At 37.1% G+C, this 20,338-nt stretch overlaps 1 protein-coding gene across 1 annotated transcript in view; it reads right to left on the bottom strand.

Annotated features, from left to right (window-relative positions):
• The window catches only part of RTKN2 (rhotekin 2), a 64,858-nt gene that overhangs the window by 22,158 nt on the left and 22,362 nt on the right, over window positions 1–20,338 (bottom strand). Inside the window, exons 5-7 of the mRNA XM_054729010.1 lie at window positions 20,061–20,178; window positions 17,497–17,691; window positions 7,683–7,777 (exon numbers count right to left, since the gene is read on the bottom strand). Of these exons, the coding sequence (XP_054584985.1) occupies window positions 7,683–7,777; window positions 17,497–17,691; window positions 20,061–20,178 (408 nt within the window). The remainder of the gene's footprint in view (window positions 1–7,682; window positions 7,778–17,496; window positions 17,692–20,060; window positions 20,179–20,338) is intronic.

Below are 20,338 nucleotides of genomic sequence, written 5' to 3'. Positions count from 1 at the left end.
TGGTTTTCAACACATAGAGATTAAGAAATACATGACAAAATATGTGCATGCATGTAGCTCTGTCCAGTGAGGGGAGCTAGGAAAAGCAACACCCTAATCGTGGTGAATATACCTAGAGCCCAGATCATGTCTTCTAAATATTATATCCATTAAAAAGAATCAGCATTCCTTGGAGAAATGGCTGATCCAGGTCTGGGGCAGGGAAAGTACATGATGAGTCTGAAATATTTTATGCCACAAAGCAAGGGAGTTTTTTGATGAAGACCTGTCAAAAAACACAGAAGCCATCTTTAATGTGCTCCCGTTGGCCAAACTGGAGACAATATGAACCTGAAAATAAACAATGATATTAAAAGATTATGATGCATTGAACAAAACAGAGAAACCTGAGTCCATATTGCTATAAACACATCAACGAATAAATTGAAAGTCCAATAATAAAATACAGTGTTTCAATGTACCCCCCTTCTCACACACAAAATATGTATTTATTACAAAAGGGGAAACAAAAAAGTAACTTCACAATAGAAAAGCTTGGTAGACACCACCTTAATTAAGCAATTAAAGTGAACATCAGTAATTGGATGAATCAAAATCATATGCCACCTAATGGATGCATTGAACACAACATCAGTTCTGTGATATTTCTGCCAAAAATGTATATCCAGAATCTTATCCCAAGAAAACATCTGACAAATACAAACTGAAGGACCTTCTACAAAATCACTATGATGTGTAAAAGTGTTCAGGTTATAAAAGCCAAGGAACGACTAAAGAACTGGTCCAGACTGAAAGAAACAAAGGAAGCATGATAATTAAAGGCAGTTTGTGATTCTGCACTGGATTCCTTTTGTCATAAGGAACATTACTGGGACAATAAGCAACACCTGGAGTCTGAGAATTAAATGGTAGTAATGTATTATTAATTTCCTGATTTGGGTGGTGCAGTGATATAGCTGGATGTCCTCTTAGTGGGAAATACATATTTGGGGTAATGGAGCATCATGTAAGCATCCTGCTCTCATATACTTGGGGGCGGGGGAGGGGGCGCATAAAAAGATCTTGACATTGAATTTGTAAATTTCCTATAAGTTTTGCAAAATGCTTTTAAAAAGTTTTTTAAAAAAACATTAAGATATTCCTTTAGTGTGTGTACACGTAAGTATAAAGCCTTCAAATCTATATGGAAGGAGAGCATTGCATGATTTATTCTGTTTATCAGGGTATAAATAAAAATCCAGCATATGGTGCTTTCACCACACAAAAATGATTTTTAAAGTTTTCACTGACCCCTGTTGGTAGTACCTATAAAATAGCTAGCCATTGGCTTTTACTATTATGGCCCCAAATGTCTTACTAACTCTGGGAAAAAAATTTTTTATAAAAATACAATTAATATATAGATGCAATGTAGCCAAAGTTTCATACATCAGTTAAATGAAAAAGACAAGCCTAAAATGATGAGTACAAAGTAAAACAAAAGTTTTTTAAATTAACTTACCTACTCACCATTCTATTATAGAATAGCACACAACAAATTATCTAAGACTATTCAAATCTTTTTTTATTAATACCTCATTAAAGATGCTATCTTTTTCAGAAATAAAGGGTTTGACCTGGGAGGAATAAATGCATAAATACAATACAGGAAATGGTCCCCAAATACAGACATAACTAACTAAATAAATGAGAATCTTCTTTCCTAAAATAAGCAGGAAATGAAATAAAAATTCTATAAAAGTATGTATCTGAGTAACACATCTGAAATTAACTTCGTGATTTATGAATTTAAAGTTTAAAAGGAAATTTCTTTATATAAATAATCCAAGATTCATTAATAATTAAAGTTCTAAATATCTGTAAGCTACTTGTTTTTAAATTAGGATCCACTTCCTAAAAAAGTAGAATCATAAATGACGATTAAGTTTTCAGACCAGTTCATAAAGTTTGTTCAATCAGTAATGTACTGGACCCTAAATACCACATGTAACAATGTGTTTTTCTGATAGAATAAGTTCAGATTTCATGGGCCACCAAGAAAAATAATTTCTTCCTGACTGCAGTCCTTAAATAGATGTGGAATCGTTGCAACATACCCTGCAATCAGTTTTCTTTTCGGCTCAGGAGCACTGTGGAATAAAATGTAGTCACAGCTTCTTTCTACATCAGACAAGAAATATGGCATCTCGCTAGTCATTTAATCTATCTCAGTATCAATTTCTCATTAAAGAAATACTACCAATCTTAAGTAGGAAGGTGGTGAAAATCAAATAAGATAATGTGTAAATGACATCTATCACTGTGATTCGCACATAATAGATACTTCTCATAATTTCATATCCAGGGTAGTCTCACTCCCCAAACCATATCCTTTCCATTTCTCAGTGCTGTCTCTCAGTCCTTAAGCAACCATTTAATCAAAATACTTAATTCTTGTTTTCTAGCCAAGGGAGGTATTAGGACACAATATAATGAAACAGGAAGTGAGAGCAGTTTGACTTTTCATTACTAAAAGATTTTATCTAATTCATCTGTACTTTCAAATGGGGAACAAAATGGAGTTTAAAACCGACAGCAACAACAAAAACAATACACAGGCAAGAGAAAGAATCCAGATAACATCTCAGTTCTATGTGAGTCAATCACAATGTGGTTTCACTGTTTCACAAAAAGTATAAAAATTTCTTGATGACAAATATAAACCTCAAGATATCATTTTGGCTTTTCCCTTCAACTAGCAAGAATAAAGTTGAGTTATAAATTTCAAAAATCTTGTATTTCCTTTTGATTTTATAGTTTTGGTAGATGTTAACATAACTTTAGGAAAACCCCACTACATTCACATATTTATATTCATAAAAAAAAGGTGGCTTTTTTTTTCATTTAATTATAAGATTTAATTTCAAGGTCTTAATTTAAACACAGGTCTAGGAATATACCTATTACATAAAGAGCTAGGCATAGAGGCTATTGTTTCTTAAATTATTTTCCAGTGGAACTCACAAGTTCCAAAGTCAGTAGTTTGGGATGTTAGTGTTTTAAGCATAGGTCTTCTCACAGTCTTTAATATGCTAATCTTATTGTGTTTCTCTAAGAGCTATAACCACACAGTTCCCATGCTTATTTGCACATGAGCATTTTATTATAGGAGAATCTAGTAGTATCTTATAGAACACTGAAGACAACTGGAGAATTATTGCTAAAAGTGGTGCCTCATTTATGAATTTTATTCCTTTCCACAACTTTTCAGGTGATTTGGTTGAAAGAATGAGGTTTTCAACATCAAGTCCATTATTCACATATCAATACTGTTTTGAGTCTTTAGTTGCTTTAGCAGGAATCATGCCAGATCAGAAAGCATAGCAGAAAGAGCACAGCTTGTCCGGGATTATTTAAAGTCTAGCTCAACCACTTGCTAGCTGTATGATCTAGTATGTTATGGTCTCTAAACTGTACTTTACTAATCTGTAAACTGTAAACGATAACAAAATGAGGAACTTGTGAAGGTCACAGAACTAGCCAGTGGTAGAAATAGAATATGAATTCAAGGCTGACAGCCACACTATTAACCACTTTATTGCAATGTTTCCTTATAACAACAGCTCACAGTGACTAAGAATAAAAATTGTTTCAAAAGTGCTTGTTTGCTTATTTATTTATTTCTATTTATTGTGGTAAGAACATGTAACAGAAGATCTACCCTCTTAGATTTTTAAGTGTACAATGCAGTCCTGTTCACAGTAGGCTCTTGTACAGCAGGTCTCTAGAACATATTCATCTTGTGTAACTGAAACTTCATACCCCTTGACTAGCAACGTCCCATCCCTCCTCCCCCAGCCTCTAGTAACTGCCATGCTACCACCTCTGCTTCTATGAGTTTGACTGTTTGAGGTATGTGACATTCAGTGCAGTCACATAGTATTTGTCCTTCTACTTCAGTTAGTACTAGAGGCCCAGTGCACAACATTCATGCATGTGTAGGGTCCCTAAGCCTGGCCGGCGATCAGGGCTGATCAGGACCTTCCAGCTGCGGGCTGGGGCCACCCTTCCCTGGCCGCCAGCCAGGGCCTTCCTGTTCCGCGCTGCCCCCTAGTGGTCAGCGCACATCACAGCAAGCAATCGAACTCCCAGTCTCCCGGTAGAACTCCGGAGGAGACGCTTTGCATATTAGGCTTTTATATAGATAGATGTCCTCAAGGTTCACTCATGTTGTCACATACTGTAGAATCCCCTTCTTTTTGAAGGCTGAATAGTATACCATAGAGCAGTGTCTGATACAACAAATTTCATTTGTCAAATTTTCTAATTAAACTGATTCTAATACTATTGCAGACTTCAGGTTTTGAGTGAAGAAAGGCTAGACCAGTGGTTGGCAAACTCATTAGTCAACAGAGCCAAATATCAACAGTACAATGATTGAAATTTCTTTTGAGAGCCAAATTTTTTAAACTTAAACTATATAGGTAGGTAAATTATTATTAACTTAATTAGGGTACTCCTAAGCTGGTCTTTGCTAAAAACTCAAGGGGCCAAAGAGCTGCATGTGGCTCGTGAGCCGCAGTCTGCCGACCACTGGGCTAGACGGTTCAGACCAATCCTCCTACTGGAAACTATTGAAAATGCTGAATTAACTATAGTTTAAAAATGTTTTCCCATAAGACTATAAGAAATTACCAGTACAAATCGAATAAATAAGAACCAGTGAGGTAAGTGAGCACAGAAGTTGTTTGTCCTAATAGCATTTGCCAATCCCAGCAAATCTGAATTTATGATTTAATGATTCTGCATGATAAGGGAAGCAAAACAGAAATCTGCTTCCTGATTTCTGAACAACTGAAGCAGTTTAATGTGAGATTTTTCTCATACTAAGTTAATATCCCAAAGGAATCACCAACAGAATACTAGTGAGCCAGAAGCAAACCAACCTTACTGCCCAGAATCCCCATTGCTTAGAGGTGGGGATGGAAGGGCATAGAGAAACTCAGACATGGTCTTTCCAAAAGCAGCCTATATAAGATTCTATACTATGTCACAGTGAAACTTAGAAAAACCAAAGACTAAGAGAAAATAGAAAGTTACACCTTCACAGAAGTGACACTGACAAATGATTTTCAACAGCTAATAAAAGAAGCCATAAGATAGAATTATGTCTGTAACAGCAAAAAACAAACAAACAAAAAAACCCTTCACGTAAAAACAAAGAACCAAGAAATATGACACAAGCAGACATACTAAAAGAAATTCAAATTATCTTTCAAGCAGAAGGAAAATTATCCCAGATGTAAGGTTTATAAGTAGTCCACAGAAACATGTAGTAGGTAAATCTAAATAAACATTAAATACATAAAACATCTCGTGAAATTTAAAAATCAAACAGAATTAAAATATATAATAGCACACCAGTCAGAGAAATAGAGTTTAACTGTTGTAAAGTCCTTGCATTGTCCAAGAAAAAAGTAAAACTATCTTTTAATTTTACACTTCATAAGTATTATTAATAGTATTTCTAGAAATAATTTCTAAAAGATGAGAAAAAGAATTATAGCTTTAATTAGACAAGGAAAAACTGAAATGATGAAACTATTGGTCCTTTAGAAGGCAAGACAGAACAGAAAAAACAGAGGCTATGATGGCAGATTTAAACCCAAATATTTAATACTAGAGGCCTGATGCACGAGATTCGTGCTCTGAGGGGGGGCGGGTCCCTCAGTCCAGCCTACGCCCTCTTGCAGTCAGGGACCTCTCGGGGGAACAGGGAGCGGGCCTAAGCCAGCAGTCAGATATCCCACTTGCAGTCTGGGGCTCTCGCAGTCCAGGACCCCTCGCTCCTTACCACCCACCTGCAGCAGAGGCAGGAGAGGCTCCCGCCACCACCGCTGTGCTCGCCAGCTGTGAGCCTGGCTTCTGGCTGAGTGGCACTCCCCCTGTGGGAGCCCACTGAACACCAGGGGGCAGCTCCTGCATTAAGTGCCTGCCCCCTTGTGGTCAGTGCATGTCATAGCGACCGTTCCACTGTTCGGTCTATTAGCAATTAGCCTTTTATATATAGGACTAGTGGCCCGGTGCACAAAATTCATGCATGGGGGGGAGGGGTGTTCCTCAGCCCGGCCTGCACCCTCTCCAATCTGGGATCCCTCTTGCAATCTAGGACCGCTGGCTCCTAACCGCTCACCTGCCTGCCTGCCTGATTGCCCCTAACCACTCTGCCTGCTGGCCTGCTCATCCCAACTGCTCCCCCCACCGGCCTGAATGCCCCCAACTTCCCCCCTTGCCCACCTGCTTGCCCCCAACTGGTCCCCCCTGCCAGCCTGTTCGCCCTCAATTGCCCCCCACACCAGCCTGATCACCCCCAACTGCCCTCCCCTGCTAGCCTGATCACCCCTAACCGCCTCTACCTCGGCCCCGCCACCATGGCTTTGTCCGGAAGGTCTCCCAGAAGGTATCCCGGTCTAATTAGCATACTACCCTTTTACTAGTATAGATAATGTGGATTGCCATATTTTCCGGCGTATAAGACGACTTTTTAACCCAGGAAAATCTATACGCCCAGTCGTCTTACACGCCAGAAAATACGGTATAGACTATTTAGTATTAAAAGCAAAATGAATAAATGCTCCAGTAAAAAAAAATACCTATAAATATTGTCAAATTGAATAAAAATTAAAATCTAATGTATAATCCTGCTAGAAGAAGCATTCTAAAACATAAAAATAGGTACAGTTTGAGGTAAGAGTGGAAGAAAATACACAATTAAAAATGTGTGAATCAAATACCAAAGGCTCAAATTATATAAAGCAAAAATAGACATAACTAAGAGAACTAGAAAAATCCACAATCATAGTAGATTTTATTATACCTCTCACAATACTATCTAATAAGAGGGTAATATGCAAATTAACCATCACTCCGTCACAAAGATGGCAGTGCCCATAGCTACAAGATGGCGGCGCGCTGTCCTCTCAGCCCTGCTGGAGTCCCCCAGTCCTGGGGGGCGGTCGCTGAGAGAAGGCAGCGTGAGCGGCCTGGTGGAATGCTTGCTTCACGAGGCAAGCGTTCTGCACCTGGCTGCGGATGGGCCTCTGGACCGCGAAGAGCCTCTGGGTAGCGGGTGTGGAGCGGCCAGGCCCTGCAGAGAGCTACTGGCACACGGATTCGTGCATAGGGCTACTAGTAGTATATAATATGTAAACTATAATAATTATTTCTATATATTGCTACATATTTCTTTTGAAAAAACTACAACTACCAATATCATCCAGAGAGAAAAGGGTTAAGATTAATTTAGGCCTATCTTTCCTTATATCCTCTGCTATCAACAGGAGGGTTGGCTTCCTCAATTTCAAATTTAAAAATAAGATAGGTCTCTTATTGCCAACTAGAAGGTGGTGAAGTCATCAATTTCAAGTCGAAGACAAGGATTCAGAATATACAAAATCATTCTGTTCTGACTAAGTTAGCCTCACAAACTAATCTCTGGCAAATAGCATGGAGAGAGGAAAATAAACTGTTCACTTTTGGGGAAAAGGGATGGACATATTTGGAAAACCCACAGAATCTCTCATGCCTACATTATTTAAGCCAATACCCACTCCAGGAGAACATCTTAAAATTAGAAGTTATTACTGTCACCACATATATATCAACATAACATATGTAATAAGTAAAATATAGACTGTACTTACCATTTCCATTAATAGACAGATTATGGGTCTTGAAATTATTGTCAGCACTTTCCAAGGTCAGTGTAGTATGAGCTAGCAAATTATACTTTGCACCACTAAAAGTGAGGAAGGAAACATGTTTTAAGTACTCTAGTATAATTTCTATTGCATAAAATATTTAAATGTTTAAACAACAACAAAAAATAAACTTGACTAAAATATGGGCAAAAGACTTGAATAGACATTTCTCTAAAAAAGAGATAGACAAATGGCCAATAAGGACATGAAAAGATGCTCAAGATCACTGGTGATTAGGAAAATGCAAACCAAAACTGCAATGAGATAACACTTTAAAGCCATTAGGATAGCTATTGTTAAAAAATATAACAACAAAGAAAAATAGAAAATAACAAATGTTGGCCAAGAATGTAGACAAATTGGACCCTTGTACAGTGGTGATGGTAATATAAAATGGTGTAGCCACTATGGAAGACAGTATCATGGTTCCTCAACAGATTAGACATAGAATTACCAAATAATCCAACAATTCTACTTGTGGTATATACCCCAAAGAACTGAAAGTAGGGACTCAAATAGATATATGTAAACCCATGAAAAAGCAGCCAAATTGTGAAAGAAGCCCAAGTGTCCTTTCAGGGGTGAAAGGATAAACAAATTTATATACATGCAATAGAAAATTATTCAGCCTTAAAAAGGAAGACAATTCTAACACAGACTACAACATGGATGAATTGCAAAGACATTATGTTAAGTGAAATAAATCAGTCACAAAGGACAAATACTGTATGATTCCACTTATATGAGGTGGCTAGAAAAGTCAAATTCAGAGGCAGAGAGTAGATTTCCAGAGGCTGAGTGGAAGGGGAAGCAGGGTGCTATTGTTTAATGGTACAGAGTTTTAGTTTAGGAAAATAAAGAAGTTCTGGAGATGAATGGTGGTGATGGTTGCACAACATTGTGTATATACTTAATGCTATTGATTTATCTACTTAAAAATTGTTAAAATGGTAAATTTTATGTTGTGTATTTTTACCAAAATAAAAACAAACAAACATTTAGATGTTATGAATGACAGTTTAAAGTTAACATAAATGATTAATCCTCTTTATCTCTTTATCTATTTTATCATAAGAAAACCTGAAAATTATTTAGTTTAGTTTACAAATGTTTCTTTAGAAGGATCTCCATTCATTCAAAAATATTAACTGAACACTGAATGTTTGCCAAGTCTTATGTAAGGTGATGGGCATTAATGATAAATGAGACTCAATATTATATTCTGATGCAGAAGAGGGGGGGGAAGTAGAGGGATAAATCAAATATTGGCATTTGAAAGCTATAATGCAACTCTTTTTTGTTTATTGAAAGAAACAAAAGGTATGAGAATACTGAGGACCTATGCTAGATAGGGGAATTGGGAAAGGATTCTCTGAAGAGCTAACAGTTATGAATAAAAGGATGGAGACAAGCAAAGAATGCAGAAAAGCATTCGAAGCAGAGAGAACAGCGTGTGCAAAGAGAGGCTGAAAAAACACGAGTGTGGCTGAAGCATAATGAGCAGGTGGCAAACATGGTACAACACAGGGTTGGAACTACAGGCAGGGATTAGCTCACCTAAAGCTGTTAATAGGAAGTCATGGGAGAAGGTTAATAAGAAGGGTAGTGACGGAATCTGATTCATATTTATTTCCTGGGGAAGGAATAAATCTTCTTCTGGTTTATCAACTTTAAAGATTTGGAATTTTAATCTATAGTATCAGGAAATGGGGGATTTCATTACTAATCCCATTTTTTCATTGTGCTACTTTTGTTAAAGTAGTGCTATTGCCAAAGCATCTAAAATTTTTGATTCTCAGGGGAAGGGGGTGTCTGTGTGGGGGGTACGGGACGAGACTGGACAATATCATACACCGATGGATAAGGATAGCGAGGGGGGAGGTAAGGGCAGAGGGAAGGGTGGGAACTGGGAAGAGGGGAGATATGGCAGGGGGGAAAGGAGAAACAATTGTAATAATCTGAACAATAAAGATTTATTAAAGTAAAATAAATAAATAAATAAATAAATAAATAAAAATAATAAAATAAAATTTTTGATGATAAATGTCATATCCTGACACTCTGTGATGATAAAAAAAAATGAGTTTTTGTTTCAAATAATTGTATTTTCTGTGCTAGCAATTTAAATTTAAGACTTTTCATGACTTTTTAATTTTCCAAAATAAAACATTCAAAACATTAAGGAGCATGTTGTAAAAAAGAAAAAGAGGATAGGTAGATGGACAGACAGAAATATAGATGAACTTTGGAGAAAAAGAGAGAAGTCTGAAGGAAATTTTTAGTAACTGTGCCAGGTTATATGTTTCATAAACCTTCTTTGTCTTTTACTAAATCTTTAATAAAATCTCTATTACAAAGAAAAATTTGTATACATGTAGTAAGTATGCAATGCATGCACTTTGTTAGTAAATAATGCTATACCCCACAGAATGTTACTCACTTTGAGAACACCTCGGTTTTTGTTTTTCCAGTTATATTGAGAAATAACTGACATACATCGCTGTATAAAGCATACAGCATGATAAGTTAGTTTATCTTGATCTTAATATGCAACCATCATAGACCAGAGATATCTGTTTCCTGTTTCCAAAACTTTTTTTAACAAAACAATGCATGAGTAAAGTTCAAGTTACATTCTGAATATAACTGATATAATGTCAGACTCATATGCACAATTTTGGAAAAGTTCATTAAGTATCAACAAATCTCCACTGTTGCTAGAGCTAAGAGGCACCAGCCTTATACTCAGTGTGGCCATTCTCTCCTGATTTTACCCTGAACAAATATCTACAGTGCCTTTCATAATTAGCTCTTATTTTTCCCTAGTGTTAGACAATGAGTCCCCCGGACCCCCTAGCCCCATTCTAAAAAAAAGGTTAAGGAAATATTAAAGAAAACTGTAGATAAAACAATCAAAGCAATGAGAATGGCAATTACAATGAAAAAGCAAATATTACTACACACAAACTGCCTATTAACAATCATATTAGCTGTTTGGTGATCAGGGTGTATGTAATATTTTAAGCATTATTTCAGCATGATAATGCCATTGACATATAAATATTATGAAACTACATTATCATTTTCCCCACTTAAAACAATGGGAAATAGACTCCCCATTAGCATTTTAGTACAGAATATGCTATTTTCAGGAAAGAGGTTATTGACAATAAGTGGATAACTGCTGCAAGAGAGTGATGCCAGGTGTGTGTGACAAGAGGCTAGTGTGTGGAGTACAGTGAGGGAGAGGGAGAAGGAGATGTCCAAAGGTAAGTGGGAGGCAGACACTGTACACGACAGTGCCTTGTAGGGCATGATGAGAGCACTGGATTTTATTCTGAGTGAAATGGGAAGCAAATGGTAGGTTTTGAGCTATGTGCTAAGATCTGACTTGTATATTTGATCCCTCTGGCTGCTGTATGGAGAACAGACCACAGAGGCCAAGAGAGTGAAAATAGAGATGCCAACTAGAAAGCTACTGCAATTGACCAGTCAAGAGCTGATTGCAGGCCTGGAGTAGGGTGGTAGCAGCAGGGTGGTGAGAAATGGTAAGATTCTTGATATATTCTTAAAGTTCATGCAATGTGGACATCTGGTAAATGCAAAAGAAAGTAAATAGTCAAGGACAACTCCAAGGCTTTGGGCCTGAGCAACTAGAAAAGTGGAAATGAGGCTGACTAAGAGAAGAATAGACATGGGAAGTACAAGTTAAGTTTGAGATTTTTTTTTTAGATACATAGATGGTATAAAGGGTAGGCAGCTGTATATATGACTCTGAAGTTAGGAAAGAGAAACATATTGGAGCATTAAATTGGGAAATTACCAGTATACAGATAAAATTTAATGAAAGTAAGTTAAATATTTAAGTCCAAGGGTTGTTTTTTTTAAGTTAGTCCATCATTTTTTTAAGTAAATAATTATTCTCAATTTTACCAGTTTTCACAAAATGATTGTTTAAAATGATGTATATTTATTTGCACATTGAAAAAGAATGTACTAAATACGTCTTAAGGAGCATAAAGTAAGTTAATTCAGCTATTAGAGGCACTGGGAAAATCTAGTTCAAGGAATTTCAATGAGCTAAATTCCACAAATAAAATGAATAAATGAAATCACATGAGGGAGCAAGCTAAAAATTACCAAAAATGTTCACTGTCTTCTTTTAGATCAAATAATACTTTCTGATGATATTTCAAGTTACTTCATTTTTAAACCATGACTAATTACAATGGTAATGCTTCCAAAACCAACAATGATCTCACTTTTAAAACATTCTTGTCAGGATAACATTTTCTTACTAAAACATTACACTCATTCATTTTAGCCAATCCTAATATGAGTTCCCAAAAGTTTAATCAGCTATATTTTTAAATCAAATAGGCCAATTGTTATAAGATTGAGGGGGTATCCAAAAATGTTATAAAAAAATAAATCACTACTTTTAACGGTAGTCTGAAAAAAAAAAAAAAGCACTTTTTTTCAGGAAGAACAGCTACATTTGATCGCATGCCATATTTCCAGAGAAGATACATATTGCCCAAATTTGATCTTTTGTGCTCATTTTGGCTGAAAATTAAAAGCTATATTAGGAATGTTTGCAGTGATCTTGAACTAGACCACTGTTGGTATGGCTCATTGATTACAGTGTCAGCCCATGCACCAAAGGGTCTTGGGTTTGATTCCTGATCAAGGGCACGTACCTGGGTTGCAGGTGCGCTCCCCGCCCCCTGGTCGATATGTCTCTCTTTCCCCCTCCCTCCATCCCTTTGACTCTCTCTGAAAAGCAATGGAAAAAATATCCTCTGGTGAGGATTAACAAAAAAATAAAAATAAAATGAAATTGATCTCCTATGCATTCTAATTACTAATGAGATTCTCAACCTCTCATGGTGCTGACGTGGTCAGTTGAGGAAGTATCAGGTGGGTGTAGTCCTGGCCATGAGTTTAACCTCCTGTACTCTGGATTCACACCAGAAGTGCAGTAGGATGCTGGAATTAGGAGAATATGATTTGGTGAAATGTGGTAAACGGTTTTATTCTATCTTTTGACCAACTTTAATTGTGTAAATAAACAAATGGCATGCAAGTTTCATGGGAAATGTTTCATAAAGACAATTATTGTTTGGATTCAGGTATAAACCAAGTAGAATGACAAATCTAAGTAGATATAACACTTCTAAACAAATATGACAACCCTGATTAAAAAGCACTTAATACCAAATAATTTTATTCTCAAAAATACCTCTAGGCTTAGAAGAGGAATATAGCTTAAATACAAGTTCTAACATTACTGAAATTATCTTCTATGAAATTATAAACGATTTTAAATTTCAAAATGTCTATATTTTTTATTTCTATGTCAAGTTTCTAACTGAAATGCTTCAGCATGAGTTTAAAAAAATAGTTCAGAAAAAGCACTGCTCTCAGAACAGTAAAAAATAGTAACAATAATGGTAAGAGCTACATTTATTAAATGCTTACTAAGTACCAAGTTCATGAATTATCTTTTGGAATCTCATAATGATCCTATGGAGTTAGATGTAATTACATTATTATCTTTATTCCCATTTACTGAGGGATTACAGATGGTTAAATTAAAGCACCTTTCAGCAAATACTTGACACAATCTTAAGCTAGAAAACGTTTCAAATGGCCTTAATTCTAAAGGAAGAAAATTTAAGGGCCCCTTTCTTCCTTTTTAATGATATTTTTAGTAGGAAAGACTTACATCTTCGACGACTATTTTTGTGTAGATGGGACCTAGTTATGGATCACGAAATCAATTTAATAATTCATAAACAGCATTTTTTTAAAAAACTGAAAATAACTAGAATTAAAAAGTCTGATCATTATAATATAAATAGCAAGGACTAAGTATTGCTTCATGAAATCTGCTTATGTAGCTGTGTACTGTCATAATGTAAAATGTATTTCTTACCATGGGTCTCAAACAAAATTGACTGAAAGCCACAATGCTAGATAGAGTCCCAAGGCATTTTTCACATGAAATATAGCTGACATGAAAAGTTATTTAATTACATTCTAATGACTGATATTTACAGGATCTATACTTAAAATATTTGGGTTGTTTTGTAATTATAGTAAAATTATTGGCATGCTGAAGAGCCAACTCTACTAAAACATGCAAAGAAATTCTAGGAATGTAGCCCGATCAACGGTTTTCCCAAGAAACATAAACATAAAGTGATTTGTGAAGCAACAAACACAATGTTTAAAGAAAGTATCTGAAAGAAACCAGGGCTCCTTGAAGAAATGGTAATTCCAGGTCTGGGCAGAAAACACAAGATGAACATGGAACATCTTGTGTCATAAAGCAAAGAAGCTGTTAGAGATCAGGTTGTGTCAAAATGACACAGGAATCAGCTTTAAAAGCTTCCCATAGATCACATATGGGACAATTAATACCTATAATAGACTGACACACAAATATATGAAAATTCAAGAGATCAAATAAAACACTGATCACCTCCATATCAACTTATTATTCTAAAATTAGGTAAATAAAAGAAACAAGTATTTTTCCTGCCTTTCCTTCATCCGTTTTTTGCATTTATATCCAGAAGTTCATGAAGGGAAGTTCTTCTTTGAAAGAATTCAAGGTTAAAAAAAAAGTAGGACAAATGTAGAAAGTCACCAAATTATAATCCCCTAGTGAAATAATGAGTGATCAGTAATGGCTGCTAAAACCATTAGATAAAAGATTGATAAGGAACTTTATAACAGATAAATCAGGCTGGCAACATCTGAACCCACTGATCAATTTTAACATGACTAAAAGTGGGACAAGGCTTCCTAATGGGAGATAGTAGGAAGTACATATAATCAATATGAAGTATTATTGCCCTAAAAGAGAATCTGAACCTAATCAGTTCTCTGTATCTACTACCTACTACTTGTAGGAAATGCAGGGGATAGAAAAAGATGTTTTTTTAAAAAATCCACAAATGTGTAATTAACTAAATTTAAAATATGGGAAATTCTATAAGATCTGGTTTCTTCAATAAATAACAGCAAGAAAAAATAGATGGGAAATTGTTAAAGATTAAGACTCACTGTAATGCAGCATTATAGACTTTGTTAGGATTCTGATTTGCACAAACAAATCATAAAAGGACTTTTACAAAATTACGGCAATTTGAATACAGACTAGATATCAGATGACATTAAGGACTTATTTTTTATTTTGTTAAGTGTGATAATGGTAATGAGGCTTTGTGATAAAGATCATGTTTTTTAAAATCTCTAAGAATAAAGCATGACATAAAAACAAATTAGCAGACTGATATGTAACAAATGCTTTGATATATAGTCCCTTTTCAAGAGAAACATTTCAGCCCTGGCTGCTGGTGTGGCTCAGTTGGTTGGGGCACCAAAAGGTTGCTGGCTCCATACCTGATAGGGGCCATGCAGGGGGCAGCCCATGATGTTTTTCTCTCTTTCACCTTCCTTTGCTTTCTTCTAAAAATCAATTATATATATATATATCTCCTATCTAATAAAAGAGTAATATGCAAATTGACCATCACTCCAACTCACAAGATGGCCACCCCCATGTGGTCAAAGATGGGTGCCCCCATGTGGACACAAGATGGCCGCCACAAGATGGCCGGCAGGAGAGGGCAGTTGGGAGGGACCAGGCCAGCAAAGGAGGGCAGTTGGGGGCAATCAGGCCTGCAGGGGAAGGCAGTTAGGGGTGACCGGGCTAGCAGAGGAGGGCAGTTGGGGCGACTAGGCCTGCAGGGGAGGACAGTTTGGAGGGACCCAGGCCTGCAGGGGAGGGCAGTTGCGGGGGGACCAGGCCTGCAGGGGAGGGCAATTGGGGACGACCAGGCCTGCAGGAGAGGACAGTTAGGGACGACCAGGCCTGCAGGGGAGGGCAGTTAGGGGCGACCAGGCCGGCAGGGGAGGGCAGTTAGTGGCGGCCAGGCTGGCAAGGGAGGGCAGTTAGGGGCAACCAGGCTGGCAGGGGAGGGCAGTTAGGGGCAATCAGGCTGGCAGGGGAGGGCAGTTAGGGGCAATCAGGCTGGCAGGGGAGTAGTTAGGCATCGATCAGGCTGGCAGGTGAGTGGTTAAGGGGTGATCAGGCTGGCAGGTGAGCAGTTGGGAGCCAGAAGTCCTGGATTGTGAGCAGGATGTCCGACTGCCCGTTTAGCCCAGATCCCTGATTGGGCCTAAATGGGCAGTCGGACATCCCTCGAGGGGTCCCAGATTAGAGAGGGTACAGGCTGGGCTGAGGGACACACACACACACACACACATACACACACACACCGTGCACGAATTTCGTGCACCGGGCCTCTAGTATAATATATAAAACTCTACTATGCAAATAGACTGAACGGCAGAATAAACAAACAACTGGTTGCTATGACGTGTGCTGATCACCAGGGGGCACGCGCAAACATGGCAGGCATTAGCAGCAGGCAGCAGAGCATGGAACATAGTGGGTACCAACCACAGCAAGATGGTGGAGCAAGTAAGCGGGGGCACAGACCAAGGCAGTTTCAGTCATTGGGGTGAGCCTCTGGTAGTTACTAAAAATTCTTTGCTACTGCATGCCGTGGTCCTGCCAGGCGCTTGTACTTACTGCTGGCGCCAGCCCTGTTCGCACCTGCTGCCGGCACCCAGCGCCAGCCCTGATCGCTTGGCGCCATCAGCTGGTGCAGGCAGCGGCTGCTGGACCCAATCACCCCTCAGGGCTTCTCCACTTCCCCCTGCTCCTGAGGAGCGATTAGGGCCAGCAGCCACTGCTCGCACCCACTGCTGGCGCCTGGCATGGGTCCCAATCACTCAGCGCCATCAGCGGGTGCGAGTGGAGGCTGCCGGCCCTGATCACTCCTGAGGGCTTCTCTACCTTCTCCTGCTCCTGAGGGGCAATCAGGGCAGCAGCCACCGCTCACACCCACTAACAGTACCGGCCCCGCTTGTACCTGCTGCTGGCACTGGCCCCAATCACTCCACACCGTCAGCGGGTACAAGTGGGGTTGGCGCTGTCAGCACATGGGAGTGGTGGTAGGGGGAGCGGGGCTGCAAGCAGATAGGGGATCAAGGATGGGGGGAGGCACCGCAGCAGGAGGGGCCAGATGGGGGTGCAGAGGATGGGCCAAAACCCTCCTCTGTGCCCACCACAGCCTTGCGGCCCACAGTTCCTTTTAAGGTGCATGAATTCGTGCACTGGGCCCCTAGTATATATATATAAAATGTTTGTTGTTAATCCTCACCCAAGGATATTTTTCCATTGATTTTTAGAGAGAGTGGAAGGGAAGGGGAGAGACACAGAGAGAGAAATATTGATGTGAGAGAGACACACCGATTGGTTGTCTCCCACATGCCTGACCAGGACCTGGGATGGAGCCTGCAACTGAGGTACATGTGTCCTTGTCCAGAACCGAACCTGGGGCCCTTCAGTCTGTGGGCTGATGCTCTATCCACTGAGCAAAACTGGCTAGGGCAATAAAAATATATTTTTTTAAAAAAGAAAAACATTTTATCTTTCTGGTAGATACTGGAATTCCAAATCACTAAAAATACACTGACACCCAAATTCCTACTTTCAAAGTAAGATATTAAGGCTATCTCAGCTGGGTATATGTCTGACAGCTAAATTTTGTTCTGCTTCAGGATGTTTTTCTTTAAGTAATTTAAAATATAAACATACACTCCACATATAATACTTTAAAATGTCACTAATATATAAGTATACTTTGTCACTATAAATATTGTATTAGAAACTTACGAAATAGCAGAACCGAAGGACAAACATGTTTCATGATCTTCTTGAAGCACTGAATGTATTTTCTTCCCTGTAGCTTTACTTATAGATGTCTTCAGTTTCTTAGCCAATTTTTTGGGTGTGTTAGCTATGGAAGATTCTTCTGTACAGCAACTATATACTTCCACCTTTATCTGAAAGTCTGGCCTTGCTTCATTACTAAAAACAATAGTATTTATGTTAGGAATTTAACTCAGAAAATAAAATTATAACACCCTTTGATATTTTCATACATTTAAAATCAGCATATAGGTTTATGTTCATATATGTTAATGATTCAGAATCTCCCAGTGTATATTTAGTATCTAAATGACCTGAAAGAGTCACTGAAACTTCTAGAGCTACCAGCTTCTAAAGTAGGTCAACCTTAATTCAATTTAACCAGTATGTCCAGGCATATTACTTAAAGAAAAGGAATAAAATGTTCTGGTCATTTTGTTGCTAATGCTATATCTTATCATTCCTTTAATACAGCTATTTTTAAGGTATTTACATTATACATGTGATTTCCTGAAATGACTATTCTCCCAGAAGAAAAAATGTTTGAAAACAAAAAAGGAGAAACAAAGGTTTCTTCTGCTAAAACCTTTAGTTTTCACTTCTTTTTTCATAGTTCAGTCCACTCACCACATGCTGCTACCTCCCCACTGAAACCCGTTCTGCCTTTGTGCCTAATAACTCTAAAATAACATTTCAATATTTGATTATATAGGGGAAAACAAACAAAAAATGATGTAAAGAGATATACTCAAGGCATTAATTTCTTGAGGGCAAGTGCGGTCTTAATTTCTGTATTTTTAACCTAGCATAAAAGGTACTCAAATATTTATTATACCAATATGCAGAAATTCTGCAATTTTAGCAAACACTAAGATTGGCTTTGCCCTTTGTCAGACACAATCAACTATCTTTCTCATAAAAGACTGAGGTGGTACTAACAATAAAATATGCTTAAAACTGCAAAAGAGGTCCATCAAATACATGTTGCCTGTAGATGATCCATCAGTCTCAGAGATTTTAAAAATGCAACCTTTTAAAGATTTAAATGGCCAATTCAAAGTTTGCATAAATCCAAGGAATAATTTCCAGATATTTTCAAAGTTTATTATTTGGCAACTGTTAAACATACAGTATTCCTGGTAATGACTAACAAATGTCAATATTTAGAGGAAAACCAGAGATTCATAAATATTGAACACTTATTAAAAACAACCATAACAAAAAGCACATTTTAAACAACATTTAGAACATTTGACTGCTATTATTTTTAGAACAATTTAAAATATTTACAGAATTTTTAAAAAAGTATAAATCATATGTTGTCTTCCCAAGTAACTTAGATTGTTCTTTCCCAGGAAAAAATTATGATTTTTGTCTTTGTGATAAAACAAACAATAGTAAAGTGATGTGAAGAAAAGAGCCCATAACAGGATGAACTTGACAAAAAAAAATGCAACAGTTGATAATGGAAATAAATGTATTTAGGTAACTAAGAAAAATTATTTTTTTAGTCTCAATTATATAAGCATTTGGTGATATTTTGGAGATCCTAAATAAATTGTTTGGTTCAATAAAGCTTGTAAAAAAGCCTGTGCTGCTGCTAATAACTCCAAACAATGCATTTTATTCTTCTGTGCTACACAATTATGGGACACTGGACAGAAGCCACAAAACATGGTTTGCAATGGTTTTTTTTATGATATGTGAGTGGCAAAACTTGTACTCTCAAATCTCAACTGTATACCTCCATAGCTGAATGTGGCAAAACCTATGCATACTGATTTTAAGAGTTAAGTAGCTACTAATATTTACATATTAAGATAGTGTCTTTGAAACCCTGAAAGAATTACAAATCACATGCTGATTTAGGCCCACACAACCTTAGAAAGGGGCCAGGAAAGACTTATGTTAGTTAAAAATGGTATCTATGGCTACCTAAGGAGTTCTTCCCAGTGCTGTATTATGACCACAATAAAATGAGCCTGTAAAAGAGCAGAAGCAATAAAAACAACCCTGAGGATCACCCATTTTTTACTGTTTTGGAGTACATGAAAGAAGTCCACCATAAGAAAAAGAACATCTCAAATTTTACTAAAGTGCTTTTCCTCTGGCACATATTTCAGGACCATCTCATAAAGAAAGTTGTAATACTATTTTAGTATTTTTGTAACTAAATCTCCTATATGAGACATAAGAACCTGTTTTATGCCCAAATTCACTTTATATAAAGAATTGTTATGAGATTCCCTTGTATTCATAGCTTAGTTAATAATTAAACTATAAGCATTTGTAAAAATTAATAATATCAATGTCAAAATATTTCTACTAATATTACATGATTTCCATTTTATTTTAAATTGGAAAATTCCAAATGGGTTTCTTTTGAATAAAGTAATTTTTAAAATAAATTTAAACACTTAAAGATCTAATGCTACAAAAATAACCCAAAGACTCAATAATTATACCCTCCTTTAAAAAAGGGAGAATTTTAGATTACTTTTATTTTCTAAAGATAAAAAAGTACTTACAATATGGTTACATTTTCAAAACATATATCTGTGATTGTTTTATCCACAATTACCATGTCAGTATCAAAAACTTCAGCTCCCATTTTGAATAAACAAAAAATGGCATAGCGCTGTGATTCTAGACAGAAAAAACAAAACCATTTAAAGCCATGATCCATGTGACAAATTATGCCTATATTATGCTAAAACCTACTTGAAAACAAAAAATATTAGCTTAAGTATTTGTTAATAGATTCTTATTTCTGTACATTGTAATCCTTAACTTTTTTATAGTGACT

Source organism: Eptesicus fuscus, chromosome 17 (genome assembly GCF_027574615.1).
Source record: "Eptesicus fuscus isolate TK198812 chromosome 17, DD_ASM_mEF_20220401, whole genome shotgun sequence".
Classification (NCBI taxonomy): Eukaryota; Metazoa; Chordata; class Mammalia; order Chiroptera; family Vespertilionidae; genus Eptesicus; species Eptesicus fuscus.
Note: the sequence above shows the minus strand (reverse complement) of the source record. Positions and strands in the feature narration are given on the sequence as shown.